At 37.1% G+C, this 25,731-nt stretch overlaps 1 protein-coding gene across 3 annotated transcripts in view; it reads right to left on the bottom strand.

Moving 5' to 3' along the window:
• LOC5566513 (6-phosphofructo-2-kinase/fructose-2,6-bisphosphatase 1) overlaps positions 1–25,309 on the bottom strand; it is a 399,659-nt gene extending 374,350 nt beyond the window's left edge. The window contains exons 1-2 of one of the 3 annotated variants that reach the window (XM_021845463.1): positions 24,854–25,309; positions 14,262–15,218 (exon numbers count right to left, since the gene is read on the bottom strand). In XM_021845463.1, coding sequence (XP_021701155.1) covers positions 14,262–14,355 — 94 coding nt within the window. In that variant the 5' untranslated portion in view covers positions 14,356–15,218; positions 24,854–25,309. The remainder of the gene's footprint in view (positions 1–14,261; positions 15,219–24,853) is intronic. The other 2 variants (XM_021845462.1, XM_021845464.1) reach the window with 2 other exon arrangements.
• Between the last annotated feature and the right edge of the window lie 422 nt (positions 25,310–25,731).

Raw genomic sequence — 25,731 nt, 5'->3', positions numbered from 1 at the left:
CAATCGAAACGGTCACACTGTAGAACAAGGCAATTTATTCTATTGTAGAGTACAAAGTCCAATTGTGTAGGAACGTATACTGACAGTCATGGACGTAGCCTACGGGGACCAATTCTTATAAAGATACAATCTTTATACTATAACACAGTTTTTGGAGATACCTCTGAGAGCTACTTTACCGATTTTTACCGAAATTCCTCTAATTTATCCTCTGGTATTTTCACAAAATGTAAGCCAAGCTCAATAGTTTTTAGCTGTTTCGCCAGAAACTGCTAAAAAAAATCAAAGAATTCCTAAAAAAAATCCAGAATATTTTGAAGGATACTATACTACTTAGACAGGGATTCATGAAAAATACTCCCCAAAGTAATTTGCCTCAAGCAGTTTTTGGAAACTATTCCAGGAATTTCCACAGAAATGCCGTTTGAGTTCTTTGAACAATTTTAAAGAATATCTCCGATGATTTAAATTTGTTTAGGAATTTTTGGTTTACATTTTTCCAGCATTCCGTCGCGGATCATTCTATGAATCACTCCAATTATCTCTTTAAACAAATCCTGTAGCGATTCCTGCAAAAATTTCTCTATACAATTCTTAGGAATTACATTAGTGATATTTTTAAGAATTTAATCTAGCAATTTTCACTGAAGATCTCTTGATGTCTTCTGAAAAAAATATTAATAGAAAGGTCGGAAGCTTTCATGAGTTCTTTTGGAGAAATATACCAAGAATTTAGCCACAAGTACCACAGGTAATTCGATATAATTTGATTTTCTACTTTTATTACATCTCTACTTTCCTACTTTCCTGGCTACGCCCATGCTGACAGTCGGCCACCGGGGCGCGCTTCAACTGTCTGGTGCCTGATTACGCTCACTCAATTATAACAGCCATGCCACACCAACCACGACGGATGCAGGCATGCATGCATGTGGCAAATCTCTCAAATGTGGTGGCCAAAGTTGATAATCGTACGTGCCTGGCAGGACTTCTGGTCAGTGGAACGTGGTCATGTTTCAATGACTATCGAGTGATATGGTGGGAATGCACTACCTACTGAAGAGTGTTCGGTAGCAGACAATTAACGAGTTTAGCTGTTAAAACAATCATTAGGAACCACTGCTGCAGGAGTGTCATAAACAGGAAGAAATATTCAATGACGGAAACAAACTACAGGCTATTGATCGAACAGTTGACACCCCGTATCATAGTGGTGTTTATGAAAATACTTACTTTAGAATTGTATTGTCATAAGTAGCGAACGAACTTGGCCTATCTGCCATGGCTATCTATTTCTAGACACGGTGAACGTTACTGAATTAACGACGACAAGCGCTGTTTGTTCTGTGGCATTGGATATTTGCGATGTGGAATACAACTAACAGCAATACGTCAGTGTATAAAAACATGTTTAGACGAGCCCCCCGGCGACTGATGAGGTTAGTTAACCCATAGAACAGCCCGGAATATGTTGTTGATTGGTGGATTTGTAGGACAATAGATTCCGACTTCTAAGCGTTTGAAAAGGTTTATATCAGTAATTACATACAACTTTTAAAATTATTAAATGTATGGGAATATTCCTGTGGCTGGAGTTATTCCAGTGGGTCACATGGTCAGGTCGGGTGAAAAGGGTGCTGAGCTTTTGTGCCTCTGGAGGTGGGCAAATTTCAAGTCACAAATAGTTTCCGGAATCTGTTATAATGTGGCCACTACTGTAAAGAACTTTACGAAAAACGCATCCGTGAGAACGCATCTTTTGAGAAACGATTAAACTGGATAATAGGCCGTCCTTTATTTTGCGAAAATGCAAAATGTTATAAGTTCGTCAATGTAAATTGCTCGTTTTGGTAAGAGAAAAATAGGTAAAAATTTGAAGTCCGTTCGTGGACGCTAAGTGGTCCCCCAACGGCCCTGAAGGCATTAGGCGTAGATGATCCCGTGCGCGAAATCGAGCTCGCTGCTCTAGTGCACGCAACATGAGTACGAAGAGCCACAATTTAGAGAATTTTCGGCAATAAAAATAATAATGTGTATAACAATTGATTTTGAATTTACCTGAATTGATTTTGAGTTTACCTGATCAACCAAATTTTTGAATTCGTTCAGTATTCTTTGAGGTGTAAGGGTATTTTAGCTTTCACTCAGGCCTTTACGGGTTAAAAATAGGAGCTTTGGAAATCTCTAGTTTTAAAAAAGGAACCAAAAGAAGACAAAACGGACATTAAAAATAGACTGAAATGAGACCAAACAGAAATCAAGAAAACAAAACGATACCTAACAGGAATCATGATAAAAAATCTTGAATTCTCATAAAATCAGACCACAACTTTCCTTAAAAATATGTCAAGACTTTTTTGGGATCACTATCTATATTATTGTAAGCATTGTGTATGGTATTCTCAGGGAATTTCATTACACATTATTTCAGGTATTTTCTCAGAGATTCAGATATTACTACGAAGTTGTTTTCAGGAGCTCAAAATATAAGCTAATTTTTTCCAAGTATAACCACAGAAATTCCAATAGAAATTTCTCAAAAGATTTTATTAGATATTTTTCAAGGAAGTTCTAAGTCTTCTTAGATTTTATCCAGTGATTATTCCATATATTTCCCTGAAACCAGAAGCTTCTCCAGAGATATCTCTGGATATGAACATGCTTCCAAAGATTTGTTGAGATTTACTACAAAATTTTATTCTTTTAGGATTTCTTTAAGGTGCCAACATGGAATTCTATTGGGATCGCAGTAGTCGTAACGATCGGACGTGCGCTTACTTGCTCTGGCAGTGATTTGACAGCAGATTTTTTCGTGGTAAAGAAAATTGCCGTGTCGTGCAGGAAAAAAAGTGGTGGCAGCTGGAATTGTAGAAATTTTCAAGTCGTCGGTTTGCTGGCTGGCACATCTTTCGTTGTTCAGATAGCAGATAAATGTTTTTCATTGTTCCTTTTATTATTAGCGGTAAGCCTTAAATTCCTCCCTGCTTGTATTATCCATTATATTGTTATTTTTTTCTTCTTTCATTAGTTTCTGTTTTACCATTTCGTTTTATTCAAAGTTTTTTTTTTTAACTCTTTTCAATAAAGTCAAAAGGGATGTTTTCGTCGAGAGACGGTAACATCCCTACTGACACATTTCCGCAGCAAGAAATTGCCTGCGGTAATGTTGATATGGCCTCTCATACTGGAACTATATCTAAACACGGATCAAGCCTTACACAACCATCTAAGGAAACATCCATTCAACATTCTCATTCTAAACAGTGCGATGTTGAGAATGAGAACGTTCATTTTTCACAACAACCGAGATACGACAATATGTAGATGATCCGAACCGCGAACGTTGGGTGGTTTTCATTCGGCGTATTAACAAGAAGATAAGAGTGAAACAAGTTACCAGTGATCTGATCAAACATTATCCTTCAGTGATTTTTATTACTGAAGTCAATCGTGATAAACTTAGGGTGGTTTTCACAAACTACAAAGAGGCCAATGCTGTTGTCAATGATGATCGCTTTCGTCTAGAATACCGTGTATATGTTCCAGCAAGAGTTGTAGAAATCGATGGTGTAGTTACCAGTGACAGTGACCTGTCTCCAAATGATTTTAAGGAAGCTGTGGGTGTGTTCAAAAACCCAAATATACCCCCAGTAAAAATTATAGATTGTCAACAACTGAAGAAGGTAATTGAAAATGGATCTAACTCACAGTATGTACCATCAGGATCATTTCGAATTACTTTTGAAGGTTCTGCGCTTCCACACTATGTTACCATGAACAAAATCTTACGTTTACGTGTTCGATTGTATGTTCCAAAGGTTATGAGTTGCACAAATTGTAAACAGCTTGGACATACAAAAAGCTTTTGTTCAAATAAAGCAAAATGTCTCAAGTGTGAGGGCCAACATGAAGAAGATGCTTGCCAGAAAAATGTAGAGAAATGTGTTTTGTGTGGTCTAGATCCTCATGATAAAAAAGATTGCCCTAAATTTCAAAATTACTCATCAAAGCTAAAGTACTCTGTCAAGGAACGTTCTAAGCGATCCTATGCGGAATTGGTAAAAAAAACCTTAGTTTCAAATATGTTTTTGGAACTATCAGATTCTGATGATGACTCTGATTCAGATACTGAATATGATTCCTTACCATCGCAGTAGGGCAAAAGAGGTAGAAAGCATATTCCCTTCTCTGTTATGTCAAAGAACAAGCAAAAAGTAGCTAGGATTGAGAAAGTTCATACTCCAGAAAAATACAATCTTGTTCCTCGAGATTCTGTTGAATTCAACAAAAGCTTCCCATTACTTTCTGATAATGCTCATCGTGATACATCCTCAACTGAACCAAAATTTCAATCACAGAAAGAAAATACTATGTTCACTGGTTTTTTGAAACTTTCAACTATTATTCAGTGGGTTTTGGATATTTTAAAAGCACCAAAACCTATTCAAGATTTATTGTTTGGATGTATACCGATGATAGCTAACTTTGGTAAACAGATGACTGTTCAGTGGCCCATTTTATCTTTAATTGATTTCGATGGCTAGATACGCAAATCAATTGACTGATCACGTTTCAGTATTACAATGGAATTGTAGGAGTGTTATGGCTAATATCAACTCATTGAATTTATTAATATCAGAAACTAACTGTGATATTTTTGCGTTATGTGAAACATGGTTGATTCCTGAATTGACGGTTGATTTGATTGATTTCAATATTATTAGACAGGACCGAAGCGATGGCTACGGAGGGGTTTTAATTGGTATTAAGAAATGTCATTCCTTTTATAGAATTGGTGTTTCTAATAAATCCAAAATAGAAGTTATAGCATGTCATGTGAATATGAAAGGTAAGGAATTTTCTCTAGTTTCCTTTTATATACCTCCAAAAGTAACTTTTAGCTACAATGATCTTGAAACAATACTTGATACCATTCCTGCGCCTTGGGTAATCGTTGGTGATTTTAATTGTCATAGTACTGCATTGGGTTCTGACCACGATGAGAAAAGAGCGATGCCAATCCATGACATGTTAGATTGTTACAATTTATGTATTCTGAATACAGGAAATGTAACAAGAATTGCAGGTCCACAAAAAAAGGATGCTGTTTTAGATTTATCATTCTGTTCATCTTCAATGGTTTATGATTGTTCATGGATAGTAATTGACAATCCGCATGGAAGTGATCATCTACCAATCGTTATTTCAATTCATAATGATAATCAAAGAATGAGGGAATATGTGAACATTGAATATGATTTAACTAAAAACATTGATTGGAAAAAATATAGTTCGATAATTTCAGAGGCTCTTGAGAATCTGGCAGATTTATGTTTAGAGGATGAATATGATTTTATTGTGAATTTGATTATAGATAGTGCTATTAAAGCTCAAAATAAACCGATTCCAAATAAAAAAATAGTAAATCGCATACCAAATCCATGGTGGGATAAAGAATGCAATACTGTTGTAAAAGAAAAATCTGCTGCTTTTAAAGTTTATCGAAAAGTGCGTTCGAGACAATCTTATGAGAAATATATTTCACTTGAACGTAAGTTTAAAAATTTAGTGAGAGCAAAGAAAAAATCATATTGGAGAAAGTTTGTCGGAGAATTATCACATGAGACCTCTATGACTGCTCTTTGGAAAGCTGCTAAAAATATGAGAAATAAATCTTCAGTTAATGAGGATAAAGAGTATTCACATGAATGGATCAAAAAGTTTGCTAAAAAAATTTGCCCGGATATTGTTTCAGAAAACCAAATTTGTTTTGATACTTCTGAGGATAGTGTACCAATGTTCACAATGATTGAGTTTTCATTAGCTCTTCTATCAGGAAGGAACAATTCTCCAGGGAAAGATGATATGAAATTTGATCTATTAAAACATCTTCCAGATGTAGCTAAAAAAAGATTATGGAATTTATTTAATTGGTTCCTAGACCATAATGTTATTCCAAATGATTGGAGAAAAGTCAAGGTAATTGCGGTCCAAAAGCCGGGTAAGCCACCTTCTGATCACAACTCTTATCGTCCCATTTCTATGTTGTCATGTATACGAAAATTAATGGAAAAAATGATTCTGAACCGTTTAGACAATTGGGCTGAATCAAATAAGTTGATTTCAGAAACACAATTTGGTTTTCGTAAAGGAAAAGGGACTACCGATTGTTTTGGTTTGTTGACAACTGAAATTCAATCTCAATCTCAGAATACCGAGTAAGTTATATGGGTTTGCCTCAGGGCTCTTGCCTGAGTCCACTTCTGTATAACATATATGTGAGTGAGATTGATAATTGCTTGGCTGAAGGATGTACTCTCAGACAATTAGCTGATGATTGTGTAATTTCTGTAATAGGTAAAGATAGAGAAGATATGCAAGCTCCGCTTCAAGCTACATTGGATAGTTTGTCTTAATGGGCAACTGATTTAGGAATCGAATTTTCACCAGAAAAGACTGAAATAGTTGTTTTTTTCTAAAAAAACATCATCCAGCAAAATTTGAACTACAGCTATCAGGGAAAAAAATTAATCAATCTTTATCCTACAAATACTTGGGTATTTGGTTAGATTCCAAGTGTACATGGAAAAAACATGTTCAATATATAAAATCTAAGTGTGAGCAAAGAATAAATTTTATCAGGTCCATTACTGGAAGTTGGTGGGGAGCTCATCCAGAAGACTTAATTAGGTTGTACAAGACAACAATACGATCTGTGATAGAGTATGGAAGTTTTTGCTTTTATCCAGCTGCACGTACACATATCCTTGTTCTAGAAAGGATTCAGTATCGATGTCTTCGTTTAGCATTGGGATCTATGAATTCTACTCATACTAAAAGTTTGGAAGTCCTAGCGGCTGTTCCTCCTTTAATGATTAGGTTCTATGAGCTTGGGAGTCGGTTTCTAATTCGCAGTGAAATCATGAATCCTATTATCATTGCAAACTTTGAAAAACTTCTGCAATTAATGGTACAGTCCAGACGAATGCCACTTTATTATTGGCACATGTCTGAAGATATTTCACCTGCTATAATAGATTCAGAACAGCTTAATATGAATTTCCTTCAGTTAAACAACGATAAAGTTACATATGACATTTCTATGAAACAAGAAATAAATAATATTCCAGATTACTTGAGATCCAAAATAATACCTTCAATATTTTCATCGAAATATGGAAGACTTTCTTCTGACAAATGTTTTTACACTGATGGCTCTAGCATAGATAATAGTGTAGGTTACGGTGTTTTCAATGAAAACGTTTCTATATATCATCAGCTTAAGAATCCATGTTCAGTATTTGTTGCGGAGTTGGCAGCGATATATAATGCTTTAATTATCATCCTTAGTTTATCGGTTGGCAGCTATTACATATTTTCCGACAGTCTTAGCTCTATTGAAGCTTTAAAATCAATAAAACCACAAAATGCAACATATTTTATTATTGAAATAAGAAAACTATTGAATACATTAACAATGCGCTCTTTCAGCATCACTTTCATATGGATACCATCGCATTGCCTCATCAATGGTAATGAAAAGGCAGATATTTTAGCCAAAAAAGGTGCCATAGTAGGTGAAATTTTTGAAAGAAAAATTGATTTTAGGGAGTTTTTTCAAACATGTCGTCGGAAAGCAATTGCTGAATGGCAAAGATCTTGGGATGAAGGATCTATGGGACGTTACTTATACGGTCTTGCACCAAAAATATCAAAAAAATCATGGTTTAAAGATTATAATCTGACTAGGGACTTTATTAAGGTTATTTCTAGACTAATGTCGAATCATTATAGATCTAAGGCTCACCTTAAGCGTATTGGTTTAAGTGATACTTATCATTCTGACTGTGGTGAAGGATTTGAAGATATAGAACACGTCGTTTGGGTTTGTTCTAAATATGAAGTAAAAAGACAAGAAATGATTGATTCCCTTCCTGTTTTATGGAAACCACCCAACGCAACAGTCCACGATGCTCTGTTTTCTCGCAATCCCAATTTCCTAAATCCTATATATAAATTTCTAAAAGCTATTGCCTTTCCTATCTAATTTTTGTCTTTAACAGTGAACTCCTCAAGCCACCATTTTGAACTGCACGACGCCTCCAATAATACCATTGAGCTGATCATCACCATCTCATCTGAGCAACTTCACAAATCCATTGAGAAGATGGAGTGACAAGAGTACCGTCCTACGATGCATCCCAAGCCCCGAGTTTATAACTTCTAACTTGTCGTGAAAGTATGACAAGATGTAGAAGCTAAACAAAATTAATACAAACATTGTATATAACATTATTGAATCGGCCCCTAATACTTTATGGTAAGGGCCTAAATAAAGATAGGTTTGAGGGTTTTATGCCTATAGGAGAAGAGATTTTTTTTCACTCCTACAGGCTTTCCCTCATTCAAAAAAAAAAAAAAAAAAACATGGGAATTCTAAGGATACCTTTAGTAAAGTTTTCAGAGATTTTTCTAGACATTTATCCATAAAATAAGGAAATTTTATTTCAGAAGCTTTTAAAAATTCTTTTCAAGATTTCGTGGATGATACTAAAAAAAATCTTTGTGTGGAACCTTAAACAAAGATTCCATGGGGATTTTCATGAGAAATTCATTGAGAAATGCTTGGAAGAAGTGTATGAGTAATCCTTGGGAGCAATGCTGAATAAATGCCTAAAACAAAATCTGGGGGATCAGGCTTAATAATGAATCACAAGTCGAATTTGTTGAGGAATTCTTAAAAAAGTTTCTCAAAGATTTCCTCAAACAACACTTCGAGGATTTTTGGAGCAATTGCTGGGGATAGACGTGGCCCAAAAAGTGTAGGAATTCTTGTAAAATTTCTAGGAGAAAATCCCTGAACGAATTTCTTTAAAAACTTTGGAATAAACCTTTGATAATTTTTTTGGAATAATTTTCTGTAGGAGTCTTTGGAAGCATTTCTAGAACAATAACTGGAATATTCGGTTAAAGGATTAGTAGTAAAATAACATCTGGCGAAAACCCTAGGAGATGTTGGGAAAAAATCAAAGTATTTTCTGCAGAAATACTAAAAGTATTAGTGTTGGTGTGCTCAAGGGCTTTCTGGAACAAATTATCTAACCATCATTTGAAAAATCACAGGAAAAATTAGTGGAGGAATTTCCAACAGAATTTCTGGAGAGATCCCTGTAGGACTCCCTGAAAAAATTCCAGATAAAATGTCTTGAGAAATCACTAACATAATTGCTGAAGCTTTTTCTAGAGGAATCAGGTGAATAGCCGCGGAATAATCCCTGAGGGTTTATCTGGAGCTTGTAGAATTTTGTATCAGAATTAAATGCATTTAAAATAATGAAAAAAAGAACTAAGGAACCTTTATGGTCAAAAAAGAGATTTTTAAGGCCTTGCATTAAAATAGGGATCAAGTCTCTATAAAAAGACCTGCCACCAGCCCTGAATACCAAAAGAGAATGAGTTATATGGAGCCTCTCTTGAGAACTGCTGGAGTGATAACAGGCATCATCGATTCTTGGGTAGGTGGGATGGAATCTTAGTCTTCTTTTTTTTTTCTTTTTTTCTTCTTCTACTTCTAATTTTTCTTCTTCTTTTTGGCAGTACGTCCTCACTGGGACAGAGCCTTAATGTTCGATGCGCACTTCCACAGTTATTTACTGAGCCTTAGTATTCAATGAGCACTTCCACAGTTATTAACTGAGAGCTTTCTTTGCCAAAAATTGACGTTTGCGCATTCTTATGTCGTGTGGCAAAGTAGGATGATGCTCTATGCCCAGGGAATTCAAGGAAATTTCCATTAAGAAAAGATCCTGAATCGATCGGGAATCGAAACCAGACACCTACAGCATGGCTTTGCTTTGTAGTCGCGGACTCTAACCACTCGGTTATGGTTGGAATGATAGGTATGCCTCGATTAATGCTTTTAGTTACTTATGAAGGAGTAACTAGATAAATTCCTAGTATAATTCCTATGTGTCATAAGATTAATTCTTGAATTCTTTGATAAATCCTGAAAAAAAACTTGAATAGAATCCAGAAAAAAATCGGACAGAAATATCTATTGCGTACCTTACACACTTGACGAGTTCAAGATTTGTCACAACGCATTCAGAAGCTCATGGAAAATTATCACTAGCATAAATATTGTGTTTACCATTGGCATGTGTGGGAGAATTTTCTACAGAAGCCTTAAAGTATTTTTGAAATTGCTCAGATTTTTGCCTTGGGAATGTTTGAACAATACACATTCATTGATAGCATTTGGTATACCCGTATTAAACATAGATCTCGAAATAAGCCTTTTCACTAGCAAGTATTTAATAACTCATCGAAAATATTTATACACAGCACCATCTTACTCCAATTAGTGATAATTTGACAATTTTGATTGGTTTCAGGCATTTTTTTTTGCAACGAAATCGAAAAATCAATAATTCGCAAGTCTTAAGTCTTAAGCTCGACGTGGATTCGATCAAAACTGACGAAAGAATACGATAGGGATGTTCATATATTCTCATTAGGTCGTAAGTGGACACGTTTCCTTAGATATTGAAATTTTTGAACCAAACTTTAAGTAGATAGAATCGAGTTTCAGAACCATTCGAATATATCAGTAAAAGCGTAGGGTGGAATTCAGGTTATATAACTTCTCGACATACCTCATTTTTAACAATATATTTATTTTGTTCACGTATAACCAGGCTTTGGAAAATTTAACGATCACGAGCCATAATTTCATCCCATTTATTCGCCTGCATTCATACAACACGCATGACGAGTTCTGTTTGATCTTTCGACCTTGACACTTGCTTTTCCCGGGGCAAGCGACGAGGGCAGGATCAAACATGTCGCGCGTCGGTCTCGTAAGTGAAAAAGTGGCGTGATCGGTCAGTTCGGTTGAAGAAAGTGAAAAAGTGCCGCGATCGGTTAGTTCTGTTTGATCTTTCGACCTTGACACTTGCTTTTCCCGGGGCGAGCGACGAGGGCAGGATCAAACATGTCGCGCGTCGGTCTCGTAAGTGAAAAAGTGGCGTGATCGGTGAGTTCGGTTGAAGAAAGTGAAAAAGTGCCGCGATCGGTTAGTTCTGTTTGATCTTTCGACCTTGACACTTGCTTTTGCCGGGGCGAGCGACGAGGGCAGGATCAAACATGTCGCGCGTTGGTCTAGTAAGTGAAAAAGTGGCGTGATCGGTGAGTTCGGTTGGAGTAACTGAAAAAGTGCCGCGATCGGTTAGTTCTGTTTGATCCTTCGACCTTGACGCTTGCTCCTGGGCAGTGCGTCAAGAAAGCCTGAACAGTTTTTTTTTTATTCTTTTTGAGTCACGCGCTTATTTTTTTTTCCTGAGTGCTTTTTTATAGCCGAGCAAACGAGTGAAGCCGAAAGTGGATTGTGGCTGCTCAGTCAAGGATAACGGATCAATTCGTGAGCTCGTTTCATGCTACTATTTCTAATCTATAAAATATGTATGACTGCACATTCAATCGTTACAATGGTGGGATGTAAATATGATTTTTCAACAAACTATGGATGGTTCGTCACTGTGAGTGTCGACACAAACTCTGATTCATGATTTATTTATGTTTAACATTTTTTTTCAGAACACCTCTTATATACCTCTTATATGTAATTAAAAAAACTTTGAATGGTTCGACACTACAAGTGTAGACTTGCGAAAGGTTCACTTTATTCAACAAACTTTGGATCGTTCGCCACTGTGAGTGTCGGCATAAGAATAAGAGTGTTCTATGATGTCCCAGCCAATCGAGTTTTTTGTTTGTTTTCAAATGAGTAAAATATACACATGCTTTCGTCCTGACAGCTGTAGGAATGTTACATTTAGGTATTTGTTCAACAAACTTTGAATGGTTCGTCACCTCAAGTGTCGGCATAATTTTCCTCTACATAGAAATTGTTCATATCAAATGAAAATATTATATTTACGTATAAGCATGTATATATCTCACAAATCATTGTTTATCATGGTCTAATCGCTTATCAAAGTGAATCCTATGACCCAACGATCCTCCCCATTAACAAACATCCCTCCCAGTAACCTTTGTGGAGATGCAGAGGCAAACACGGTCTCCAAAAAGCAAAGGTTACACACTAACATTCCTTCCCCCAATCCCACCTGACTGCAAGGACGTGGCCGGCGCCGTTATTGACCCTGTATAAATAGAGGCACTTTTTTTTTTTTTTTTAATCTTTATTTGAGTGTATTTTAACACACGAGGGCTAGTTCTACACTGAATAGAGGCACTGAATTATGCACACTGAAGAAGATTATGGCCAATCCCAGCCGAACTTCTAGTTGATTCTTTGTGCATTTTCACTGACTTCGGTCAATCACGGAATAGCAACCATTGATATGTGTAGTCAGTCTAAGCTAAGCTAAGCTAAGCTAAGCTGCATTCATACAACACGCATGACATTTATCGTTCGTGGAAGCCAGCCATTAACGAAAATAAGACAGATACACACTACCCACTGTTTGGCGCCGATCACTGTGTGTCACCGCTTGCAACATTCGCTGACCCACTGTCATTCTGATCACGAAACAGAGGCGAATATTTTCCAATTTTTGTGCTATGTTTGCAACCAAAGGGATGTTCAATGATCCAATAGATTATAATTAGGTTGTTAAAGGCTGCATTAGCAGGAAATATGAAAGTTATTAAAAATTTTATGCAAAACATGAATCACCCGAATGGCTCGATACTGTTGCAGTTTGTGCTCTTGAATGCTCTCGTGCCACGTACCAAACGAGAGAGTAATGTTTACATTCATAGGGCTCTCCGATTGTGATGTGCCACGAACTGTTATGGTTCGCGAACTGTTACGCTCTCCGAATATGGTTCGATCGGCTTATTTGGATCAAAATCCAAACACTTCTAGAATAATATTCGAATAAATCGACTTTTTCTTTCTATCACATCAACATCAGAGCACCCCCATGGTTCTCCTTCTCTGTCCCTTTTTCATCAAGCTCAATTGACTTCTTGCTCTTTTACATTCGCTGCTGGAATTGTTTAGCTGTTTGTATGGAGTTGACATTCACTACTGGAATTGGCATTTCGAAGTTCGAATTTCGAGTTTATTTAAGGCGTGCAACGATCTATATTTTGGTACGCCTTACGTCAATATTTTGATTCGTTCTGTCCCATGTGCACATTTTAACAGTTCTTATATTATCGCTAGATAACAGCGCCTGCCTACTTATACTAGAGCCCGAAAATACCTCTGCATCTCTACAATGACCACGGAAAGTAAGTTTATTAGTGTGGAAGGAAAAAGATCTAGAAGCCACCTTTGGTCAGTGATGCGATCCATGGATAATGAGGAAAACACGACCCTTACTTAAAACTAGTTCTGCGTTTTTGTCTCGCGGCGAAAATACATTCGTAGAAGTTTAAAAATAAATTCAAACACTATTAAATCTGCTTATTTTCAAGCATAAGAATGAAATACTTTATTACGACATTTGAAAAATAAACGCGTTGAGCATGGGCATTTATGACCGTACAATTCGTAGACTCCACACCGTGATTGAGCGAAACAATAGAAATCGTATTTTTATTAAATAGTCATCTGGAAGGAAACCTAATCCTGTAGTACGTCGACTTTTTCAATGCCAAACTATTCAAAGATTTTTTGTAATAATGATAAAACAAGAAAATATTAGTATATAAAAATTATATTAAACAGTAGTACGAACTTGTAGTTACCATCCATAGTTTGTTTGAAATTTACAACAAAAAAACGTAACATTTCCATGAATAAAAAGTATGTTAAGCATGAAACGAGCTCACCAGTTGATAATCCATCTTGCACTAAGAAATCACAACAAATCATCAGCAGGGTAGGGATACAACATAGCTCCGTTGCTACGTTATCTGGCTATCTGATTCTCCCAATTTGTGCTCTTAAGTGTTTAAGATGAGACTTAATTTTCCCTATGTATCCATATAAAACTCGCGTCTACCATATGAAGACGCATTGTGCTTGTCAAATGTAAATTTCACTTTTACCGTCAGGCACACACCATAACAAACCCGAAACTAGGTCACGACGATACAGGCAACAACTACTTCCACCCACCCACAAGCTATTTTTGCACTGGCCGCATGCACATCAACATCAACACACGTGACCAGCGCACCTCCCAAACGAAACCAGCGAACAAAGTGCATTTCGACCGACCGAACGGCCTTGACAGCAGCAGGGTCCAAGGAATCCACCCCATTTTATGTGCGACTATACTTACGGTTACTGTAGTAGCTGGCATCCGACCGTCGATTGAGGGCATCCTCGCCAGCCTGAGCCTGCTTGGGATCATTGGTTGTCGCAATGGGGGCCATCTCTTTCCGTTTCCGTCCCGACGTCACCACTCTTCGCTGCTGTGATTTTGTTTTGCTGATGGCGCGCTGTTTCAGGGATTCACTTCTCACCTTGACTTGATTTGTGATGCAAGGATGTGATTTATTGATTTTTATTTGTATGACGAGAAAATTCACTTTAGGCTTTGTTTTCACTTCAGCGGCAAGATACGTTTCTGGTGATTTCCACTAATTACTGAGAACACTTAGGTACTGAACTAGATTGCAGCGAAATCGTTAGGATTTACCCAATGCTTGTAGTTACCGGATCACACGTGTAATTGACTGATCAATTGTTGCGATTATAACAGGGATTTTCTTCACTTGCACCTCTGATAATTTCTTCAACAAAAAAGTGCCCAATTTCCTCGAAACGAAATCAAAACCAATCGAACACAAATCGCACCCACGTCGATGCACTTGTCCAACTGCAGTTGCACTTTGTACGCTGGCGCGAAACTACCACAGAGACACGTTACGCTTGATGACAACAAGACGGCAACAGTACAGAGAATAGGAGCACTAATAACTCAGTGATGGCCGTGAAACAGGTTGTTAAACTCGCGCCCGTTTTGTTGTGCTCTCGCCTCTTCGGTTCGGACTCTGAACTGAACTGATCTGAGCCCGGATGCAGAACTTGGAGGATGGAACTATCGAACTACAAATTCGCGCACTATCAATGAAACCGTTCTCCTTTCCTGGTGGTAGATTTCCACAAGCTTTTCGTGTTTACAAACAGCGGATTCCAAACAGAACACCAATTCACCTAATCTTGCCGGGTGCACGTTCTTTCAATGTTTCAACGGTATAGATGATGGAGTATTAGTGGCTGCGAATAAATAACACTATTTTGGACATTATTCTCTCACCAATAGGGTGTCCCAAAATTGCAACTTGGGTGCTCTACCTCTGAAGGGTAGCTTAGGATTTCACAACGCTTGCATGTGTGAACTTTGAGAAATGCTGTTCAGTCTGATATTCGTGAGTAATTACAACAAGAACATGACTAACTTTCCAAAGTTCCGTGATAGCCATTAATTTTATATTGTTAGGGATCCTTCCGAACTATGTAGAAAAAAAAAACATTCACCGTTTGATTTGTTTTAAGAAAAATTAATTCAAACAAAATATTTGAAAACTATCGCTTATTCAGTACATTTTTATTTGAAATCACCAAAAGTGTGTATCAAACATAACGCTAGCATAATTTTGTAACTTTTGTAGTTTTGCATAGAAGAAGTATGTTAAAAACCTCATGGCCCTATTTTTATGCGCGTTAAATTTTTTCAAGATTTTAGGGCATTTGAATATCATACAAAAGTGATCTTATATCCAGCATGTTACCATAAACCGAAGAAAATCATTGAATTTATTACTTTATACATACAATTGTTGTTAACACTGGCTTTATAATTTGGTAAACGGTTTCAAACTATTTAGATTAACCCGTATAGGCCGGAGTGAAAGCAAAAATACTGAAACCCTCACCGCTCAGCGAATTCTTAACGGATTCAAATGATTTTTTGTCAGTTCACTGGCCCACATATCTAGTTTCCAGAAGTGGCCAGAACTCGGAAATATTTCTGTGGCCGGAGTTATTCCGGTGGGTCATTGGGTCAAGTCGGGTAAAAAGGGGCTATTTTTAGGACATACCAGTTACCTTTATTTAATTGCAATGACAATCATTTTAAATTGCATAAATCATTAAGATCTGATATTCAACATTATAAATCAAAAGTTTTGCAGCGTTTAAAATATACCCGATGTGGTCATTCGGACGTAATGCTCGAAAGAACCGGCTATAGATTTGTTGGGTACTAAACCGTTTCAATTCTCGAAAAGTAGAAATCAAACATAATTGTGCACTAAAATGCCTTCCCATAAGCTTTGCACAGAGGTTCAGATACAAATTGGCCACTTTATCGTAAGTTTGAGGCGTCCCGGGACCCGGAAATGGTCATTTGTAGGATTAATCAAATGCAAAACTCATAGTTATCCAATTCAATTGTTTCTCAAAAGGTTTACACTGGTGAAATTTTCATAAAATTACGCCATGTAGTGGCCACATTATAGCCGATTACGGAAATTACCTGTGACATGAAATTTGCCTACCTTCAGGGCCACAAACGCACAGTACCCTTCTCACCCGACCTGACCCAGTGATCCACCGGAATAATTCCGGCCACATGAATATTCCCGCGTTCCTCTGACAACTTCTAGAAACTAGATATGTGTGCCATTCGCCGAGCGGTGAATGTTTTTAGGATTTTTGCTTTCACTCAGGCCTATACGGGTTAACGGGTTCTATTTATTCCTCGTCGTTGCAGGTGCTAGCGAACCGGATCCTATTCCTTTTAATTCACTTCGGTAGGGAAGATTTTTGGAAGCATTTAGCACGTTCCACATCACAATATGCGTCGTATTGGAGAGCTTCTTTTACAATGTTTCAGACAATTCGGCCCATGCCAAAGTGAATAATGTAAATGCTCAAGTAGTTCTTTACCCGGCTTTTTACCCGTTAAAAAAACATTTTTTCAATGATGTCAACACAACAAATCATTATAATTCAAACAAAATAATGAAAATGTTTAAATAGCTTCACATGTGTGCCAGAGAAGAGCAAGAGAAAGGGGGCATTGATTTCGGAATTTTCGAAAGCAGTTTTTTCGTTCAAAACCTATAAAATTTACAGGAAAATGTGTTCACTTTATTCTATTCTCCAACAAAACACAGTTAACACATTTTCATCGAATAATTTTCAGTATTGAACAGAAAAACTGCTTTTGAAGTTTCCATGATGACAATGATTACGATGACGGAGCGTTGAGCGTTGTCTTCTTTTACTCTTGTTCAATTCACCCAGAATTTACTACAGTACCTATTTTCTCAAGTGATTCCTGATAAATTGGTCGGTGTTCAGATAGACCGGACTATCCGATATTTTGACGTTCTGAAGATATGCCAAGAACTTTATCAGTTCTGATTTTTTTCATGCTCTTTTGATACAGATGTATCATCAAATAGATAAGCTCCATTTTTACAGCAAGTAATGCAAAAGTCCTGATATTCCGAATACCTGGAGTACGTTTTCCCGAAACCCTTATAAAAACACTTGGTTCAGTCTGTCTGAACGCCTACCAATTGATCCTGATATTTCTCTTGGGATTCTACCATCCATTACTTCAAAAACACTTTAAAGCAGTGGTTAACAATCGTTTATAGGCTCAAAGGGGGTCTTGAAGATCCATGTACAATGTACAGTGACCGGCGAAAAAAAAATCATTTTCTCGTTTTCCATACCAAATGACGCAGTTTGGTGACTTGGACCTTGGCTTTTAAAGCTCCGATTGGGCTGATTCGGGCTCTCAATATGGGACATTAGCAAAAACTTCAAAGTGATTGATCAAAATGGTGTGAGTTATTTAATGCACAAATTTCAAGTCTTTTTCCTAGTGGCGGTAGAAATTTCATATCAATCGGAGTTCCAGGAGTCAAGATCCAAGTTTCCAAACTTAGCCATTTTGTATGAAAAAACGGCAAAATGATCGTTTTTGTCGCCGGTCACTTTATATCCCACGCAAAATAAAAATTTATGGAAGCCTTCGATATATCTTATTATGAAACCAAAGATAATTCAAGAGTTCTGCTAAAGTCATTTGTCTCTCAAACATCTTTCCAAGAGTTCGATAAGGGTTTTTTAGGAGAAATCTTGCAAAAATCCAACAACAAAATCTAGCTGTTGGTACGATTGCAACAATTACACGCGTGAGCAATTTGTCAAAGTTATTCACCGATATAGTTTTTCTCGGAAACCATCCCAATTTGTTTTCACAAGATCTGACTGATTCCTTAGGGTATCTTCAAGTGTTCCAATAGAACCGGCGAAGTTTCCACCAAGAAAGTATCTTAAAATACGCAAGGTATCCACAAAGCATGGTCGAAGAATTTGTTAAAAATCCTTGTTAGAGATTAAAACGACCTTGCCAAATATTTGCAAAGAATATTCACATGATCACACACATACCACAGATATTAGTCAAAATCTCATCAAAAATCCTGCTGATAGATTCAGGAAGATTTCGTTTGAGTGGAAATCATTAAGGAGTTTCAATTTTCTTCTGCAAGCTGTTGAACAAAAGTTCGGCAAGAAATGTTTCAGGGAACATAAAGGGAACCATGGAAGGAACAAAAATTTGACAAATATCAAATCTAAAATACATCACAAATTTTTGGGAATTTCAAATTTCGGACTGAACAAAAAAAAATCATACAAAGTTGATGTGGTAAATATAGGCTTGTACTTTCATATTTCATTTATTTTAGTATTTTTTGATAGGTAACTGTGTAGATTAAAAAAAAAAACAAAAAATAAAACATCCAAAATCTGTACTTCGTAACAATGCCATTCTCTTGCGATTCCCCACATTTATCAATCAGGAAAAACAAAACTTGTTTACAATCGCTTGGTGGACCCCTGAAAAGACATCACGCCCTCCTTGGGGTCCAGGGACAACCGGGTGAGAAACCCGGCTTTAAAAGTTCCTTAATAATATATCTTTTTTTTTAGATTTTCTCACCAAATTCTCGGTGAAATGCAATCTATGTTCCGATACCTCTCTCCGGAGTCATCTAAGAACTCTTTTGAAGATTCCTTCAGCAATACTTCGACTTCTCCGCCTGAACTTCTTACAGAATTGCTAAGATTATACAGAAGTCAATGTTCGAGTTTTTCAAGAACTCGATCAGGAATTTTACTAATAACATCTTCAAACATTGCCAGGGTGGCCAGTGAAAACGACTTTAAGTGCATAGTAACACATATATAGAGCTTTTTGGTAATCCAATCCGCATGTTATTAATCATTACGCGTGGTAAAGATGGATAAATTATGGGTGAAATTTAAAAAAAATCCACGTGCTCGGCTGGGATTTGAACCCAGGACTGCTAGACGAGCGCTTTACCAACTAAGCTATCGAGCCACATGGTGACCTAATAACTCAGTTGGTAACTAGTTTAGAATTTAAATCCCCACAGATCACGCAGACCCTTTTCGTAACCCACATCCATCCATCTCATGTTACTACACACGCGCGCAGAGCGAGTGAGATTTATTTGGTGTTGAAACTGTTTACCTATCCTGGGTACAAATCTCAGCAGAGCACGTGGGTTTTTTTTTCATAATTTCACCCATAATTTCTCCATCTTTACCACGCGCAATGAGTTAATTGATGACTTTAAGTGGCCAGTGAAAACGACTTTCAAACGACTTCAAGTAAAAAATTTTTGATCATACACCAAAGCATTCCTATTATGGATAGACGAAAATCAGTTTTTTAGCTGCACATTCAAATTTTCTGGGTATATAAATACTAATTCCCCTACATTTCAAAAGCAAATGGCAAATCTTTAAATGAAGATCATAGTTTACCAAATATTTCAATTATTTAGATTATTATATAGATTTTTTTTTTAATTTCCAAATGAGGCGTTGCTATATCTATGTATGTCGAAATCATGCAATGTTTGTTTTTGGAAAATTAGGTAAACTTTTCCATACGTTGTTTTCGATAAACGATTGAACTAATATGTTTCTAAGGATGCCATCTTTAGCAATAAAAAGTATTGCGTGCAGAGACTTCTAACTAAGATCCATAGAAAGTTGTAAATCCAATTAATTTGACCTTGACGAATTGCTAGCTTGCTCAGAGAAATGTAACTAATAACAACCAAACATTGTAGTTTGTAACATAAAATGCTTCATGAAACTTTATGGAAAATAACACTTTTCGCAAGATGTTTCATCATTGAAAGTTCTTAATTGACTAGATAATTATTTACTGGATGAGAGCAAGTTTTTATTTTCTCTTTATTTTAGTGCTTTTGCAAATTATAGCTAGTAGTGAGAACAAGAGGAAATATTTGTATAAAGAATATGTTTCCATATATTGGATTTTTTCCATTCACGCGTTTTGCTGTAAAGTGGTTTGATAAGGCGACTCAAGCCATCAGAATTGTTTACAGCACCTCGAATGTAGAAAATACAGGGTGGGTGTACGACTGTCAACTACAAACAAAGCTCGCCCAACAATCATCTCCCACACGGGCCGTCCCAAACAGCACAGGTCGGAAACGCGGGCCATGCCAGGCAGCAAATGCTGATGCTTTTCAACACTCAAACTGCGGGAAGTCTAGCAGCGTTGTGAGAAACACGAACACACCCACAAAACATGAACGGTAGGCGCACCTCGTTGCGTATACCCCCTGAGATTATATCATTTGGACCTTCTATTCAACGTTGGAAATACCGAATTCGGTGAGTTTGTTCCAATATGAACCAATGCCAAAATATTATTTATAGGTGCCAGAACGTCTGCCAAACGTATCTTGTGGTCTTACCCATCCCATCAACATTCCACAATATCCCGTAACACCTATGAGGGGTCGTAGCGTTCTCTGCATGGTGTTCAATTAATCATTCCAAGGACATGGCCAGGACAGCTCTCAACTGTTGGAGGGTGTGTCAATCTTGTCTAAGAGTCAAGGATAAGTCCCAAATCTGTGACTTTGAAAACGGACGGGGAGAAGGCAACCATCATATAACGGCTTAGCACTGTACCACCTACGATTTTTTGCGAATTGCTTAATGCTAATGCTAATGCTGAAGAATATGTTTCCATATATTGCTTCTTGCATTGAAAATTTTCGTTTTGTCGCTAAACATAGTGACGTTTCTATCCTGCGACTGCTTAGCCGACGCAGCATTTGATCACTTTTCTCACTAACACCACAGAAAACAGACGTTCATCTTTTCTCGTCAGCGTGTGTAAAGCTTGTACTGGTCATTTCAAAGTATGTCGTTATGCTCATGTTACGTGGCGCTGTCGTCAGATTGAGAACGCTACAAATTTGCCGCTTTTTACACTTTGGCGCTAGTGTCGATATCAAAAATTGCCACTTGTCGCTAGCGTTGCTTTGTGTGCTAATGCATTTTGACGTTCACTAGTGACATCGTGTTGTCGAAACGAGTTTGTATGTCGGGCTGTCTGCGTTGGCGGCGCTGATGGTTGATTCGAACCTTTACACATGGTTCAGATGAAATTTTGTTCGAGCCTCCATGTCTGTTCTCTGTGCTAACACTTCCGGAAAACTGTTGAAAATGACATTCACCACATGAATCGTCAATAATAAGAGCTGTGTTCAATGACTTTGATCGAACTTGCTCGGGGTTGGTTGTACTAGCTCGTATTTTTTGTCAACAAATAACTGTCAAAGCTACTTCGAGCAACTCCAAGCTGCTTTCTCAATGAACGCTCTTTTTACTCTTTTTACTAATTTACCGGAATTCCACGTGAAAAAAAATTCGCGCACTTAACAATCCGTATCGCTTCGGAATTTTGCTTTTTTTTCTCAATGTTTACGTTTTAAACGTCAAAAACACGAGCTACTGCGAGCTGGTTGAACTAGCTCGGACTCTAACTTCCAACCTGTTTCGAGCGACTCGGAGTTGGTTGGACTCGGCTCAATGAACACAAACCCGAGCGACTCGAAGTAGGTTGGAGTGGCTCAATGAACACCAAAAGCTGACTCGCAAGTGGTTGCAACCAAGTTCGAGCAGCTCGTTGAACACAGCTAAGGTTTACTTCCATGAAAACGATGCACTCACACAACCATCAATGATAAATGTCAAGCATGTTAAATATCAGGAATACCAACCACCCCTGTGACTGTCATAATTTTTCATTGGCGCAGAAACAAAAAGGTGGAAACAAAATTTTGGGATTTGCGCGCAATACTATCCCCTGACTTTATTAACCAACTTGGGATTCAAATTGAGAAGATATAGTAAAAATCCATACACCCTGCATTCCTTTTAGTATCCACCCTGTCCAGCCTGTATTCCTCTTAGTATCCAAGAAATTCCTTCGAAAACCGACTTTTTCTGGCATTCTACTCTTTCGTAATTTTACCGGTAATTTGTCGTGAGGTCGTTTTCGTTACTATCCTAGGAAGTTAGCAAAAGCCCCGAATAATTAGATTTTTATAAAATTTACCTGATTTTTTTTTTATATTATTGCTTGGACTATATTAGGAGTTTCTGCATGAGATTTTGATGAAGATTGATCTAAATATTTAATCTAGGAATTCTACCTTGAAAATTCTGAAAGGATTCTATTAAAGTTCCTAAATCGCATAAAGATTTTTTGCAATTTTCAAGCTTTTTTCGGTAGATAATCCAGGAATTCTACAAGAAGTACATTTCTAGGTATTCTTCCAAGTGTTCTTTTTTATCAAAAATTATAGCAAACTTTATCTAAAAAATGTCGGATAGACTTCTCCCAGAATCAATCCAGTGATTTTTCTAATTATTCAAACAGAAATTATTTCAAGAATACTTCAGGTATGATTTCACAGATTCATTCATCCAATGCTTCCTTCAAGTTTTACTGTTATTTATCGATACTTCCAAGAACACACCAACAAATTACTCCGCGAAATTCCAATGAGATTTGTGAAAATATTACGTCAAGAACGCTAAAAATTACTATAATTGTTTGCTATATTTGTGCACTGTAAGACACGATTTGAAGGACCTTCCAAGGAAATTCCGATATAACTCTCTGCAAAAATAGCGGTGATCTGAGAGAGATCTTTAGTTTTTCAGGTAGATTCTAGCGTTAGTTTTGAAAGAACAGCAGATGGTATCCTCGGAAGCTTCTAATGAGAAATTATAAACGATTTTTCTTATAGATTTTCTCAAAGACATCTCAAAAAGAACTTTTGTGGGAAATCATTAGATGCATTTCAGAGAAATTTCATAGAATTTACCAGTAGTAATATCTGAAGAAATACACACTTAGATTTTTTCACGAGCTCGGCTGTGCGAATCTCGGTTTTCCAATTTTAACCGAGACTCAGCTAACAAAAAATAGTCCATTTTACGAAACGGCAACACTGATGATATTGCTGTCACTTTCACACGTTACGACACCGCCTCCTGTCAAATTTTTATTCATAAAATGAGCGATCAGCTGTTCAAAAACGTCTCGTAAAATGGACTATTGCCCGGTTGCTTAGCAACGAAGCACGATTTACTGATATTCGGCTTTCATTACCTCCTGAGATCCCAGGAAATTTGTTTGTCGACTACATGGCTGTGCGGATCTCGGTTAAAATTAGCCGAAATTCGGTATTCCAAATTAAGTGTGTATCTTGAGAATAACAATAGAAAAAGTGTAGATGAAGTTTGATTTTGATTTGATTCCTGAAAAGCAATCACTAAAGGAAGGAATTAAAAATAACATTTAAAGGAAGCTTTTGGGAATTTCCTGGATGTGACATCAGAGGAACTCCTAGGAAAATAATATGTAATCCTTGAACATTTTTGGAGTACTCTTTGGAATGGTTTATGCAGGTAATACCTGCCAGGTATCATTGTAAAAAAGTCTTAATATAAAACTCATAATCTCATGTTATGTTTTTGAAGCAACACATTTGAAAGAATACGTTGAATGAACTCATTACTTAGCCTATACATAAACCCTAGACTAGGGTGGTCCTTTTTACCTATATCCTTTTTACTTAAAACGTGAAACTATGAAGGATAGTTTAACGTTTTAGGTAAAAAGGATGCAAAGGCGGTGTATGCCCGACCAGAATCACACAAAAAGATAAAGGTATGCGCACAGCAAAATCTAAACAAAAAAAAATTCATAGTAAAAAAATGTTGCAATTTATTTAGAGGTTCAATTACTGTCATGACAAAAAATAGTTAATTGACGAAACATTAACGATCATCATTCTGTCCTGTTATATACACATGCTCAAACTTTTCGTTTGATTCCATGCGTAAGATGTTGCATAATTTGGAAGCGTTTGAAGTTTTGTAATCTTTTTTAAATATATGTCCTATTATTTGTCTCTCTTGAGGTTTTACTTCACGATAGCCTAAAATCTTACAATTGGTCATAGCTCTGGGATGTTTAGAGGATGATAATCCTTTGGTACAATTTTAATGTTTTTTTTTTTCTGCATATCATCATTCTGCATATCTGAGTCACTTTTTCGTAATAGCATGACGCAAAATCAGGCAAAATCAGAATAATACAGAAAGCGTGTACTTCTAGTTGAACGTGCTTTTCTACATACACTTTTCGACATGCACTTTCTATCAACCGCAGGTAAGAATAACATAAATTGATATGTTCCTAATGTTCATTTGTTCTTAATTTGTTGTATCGTCGGCCGCCAATAATCGAATTTGATCGAATTGAACCTAAACACTTTCAACATGGCTTTGCTTTGTAGCTGTGGACTTCACTACTAGGCTAAGCAAGGTCGTGCATACACAAGTTTGTCACATAGCTACCATGCGGAGGTTGAGCCACCAAGTTTTTCAGAAAAGTTGGGAACATTTTGGGACACCCTACTCATCAATCTTATAGTACCCAACTAGTACACCCAAAAACACTTAGAAACTGACGTTATGCAAAAGCAGGAAACTACTCCTAGAGCACAGCGGTCTTGTAGCACTTTCTCGTCTCTGGTTCACTGAAGTGGTTCGAAGAGGTGTGTTCGATCAGCTTGCGGACATCCGTCATGCCATGGGCTATAACGCGGGAACTGATCGGGACTCCGTAATAGCCAGCGCGCTGCGGTTTCTTCTGAGCCAGTTTAATAACTCTCGCTGAACGCGGGTAACTTCAGGAAATTCAACGACTCAACAAACTCGATCCCGGGTAGAATGGCCCTTCGAAAAGCGACGCGACGAAACGCACAACCAGAGATACGAAAGCACAGACAGACAGAACTGAACTGAATTGTTCGCAGCGGCAGGATTCGCAAATAATTCAAAATCTAGAGCGAGATACTGGCAGACAACGAACGACGACGACAAACGGTAGAGGAATACAGAAGGAGAAGATTAAAAATAATTCTTGACCGTACGGCGTGTAGAAATAAAATGTGAGTGATTGGTGTGGTGCGACACGATGACCATTCGATTGTATACGCGAGCGAACACAGGCTCTATACCAGGCCTGCCCAACCTTTATGATTGACGGGCCAAATATTTTGTAATTTTGTGCGATCAGTTCCAAAATTTTCCTGGAATCTTACAAATGAGTCAGTGAAAAAGTTTCTTATGGAAAAAAATGCTGCTCAACTGGTTTGCTACAGTTGTATATTTTATTTGAATTTTCAAAACATAGTATTCAGTATTCATGTTTACGTACAATTGTGTACTCTATCATATTGAGTTGGGTTTGATTGATAGTAGTGTTGCTCTTGCGTGGGCGAGTGATTAACACTTGTTCGGCGTATAATGCGATTATAGTATTATATCGCTAATTCCATTAGGCG

Source organism: Aedes aegypti, chromosome 2 (assembly GCF_002204515.2).
Source record: "Aedes aegypti strain LVP_AGWG chromosome 2, AaegL5.0 Primary Assembly, whole genome shotgun sequence".
In the NCBI taxonomy this organism is placed as follows: Eukaryota; Metazoa; Arthropoda; class Insecta; order Diptera; family Culicidae; genus Aedes; species Aedes aegypti.
This window is presented reverse-complemented; position numbering and strand designations above follow the sequence as displayed.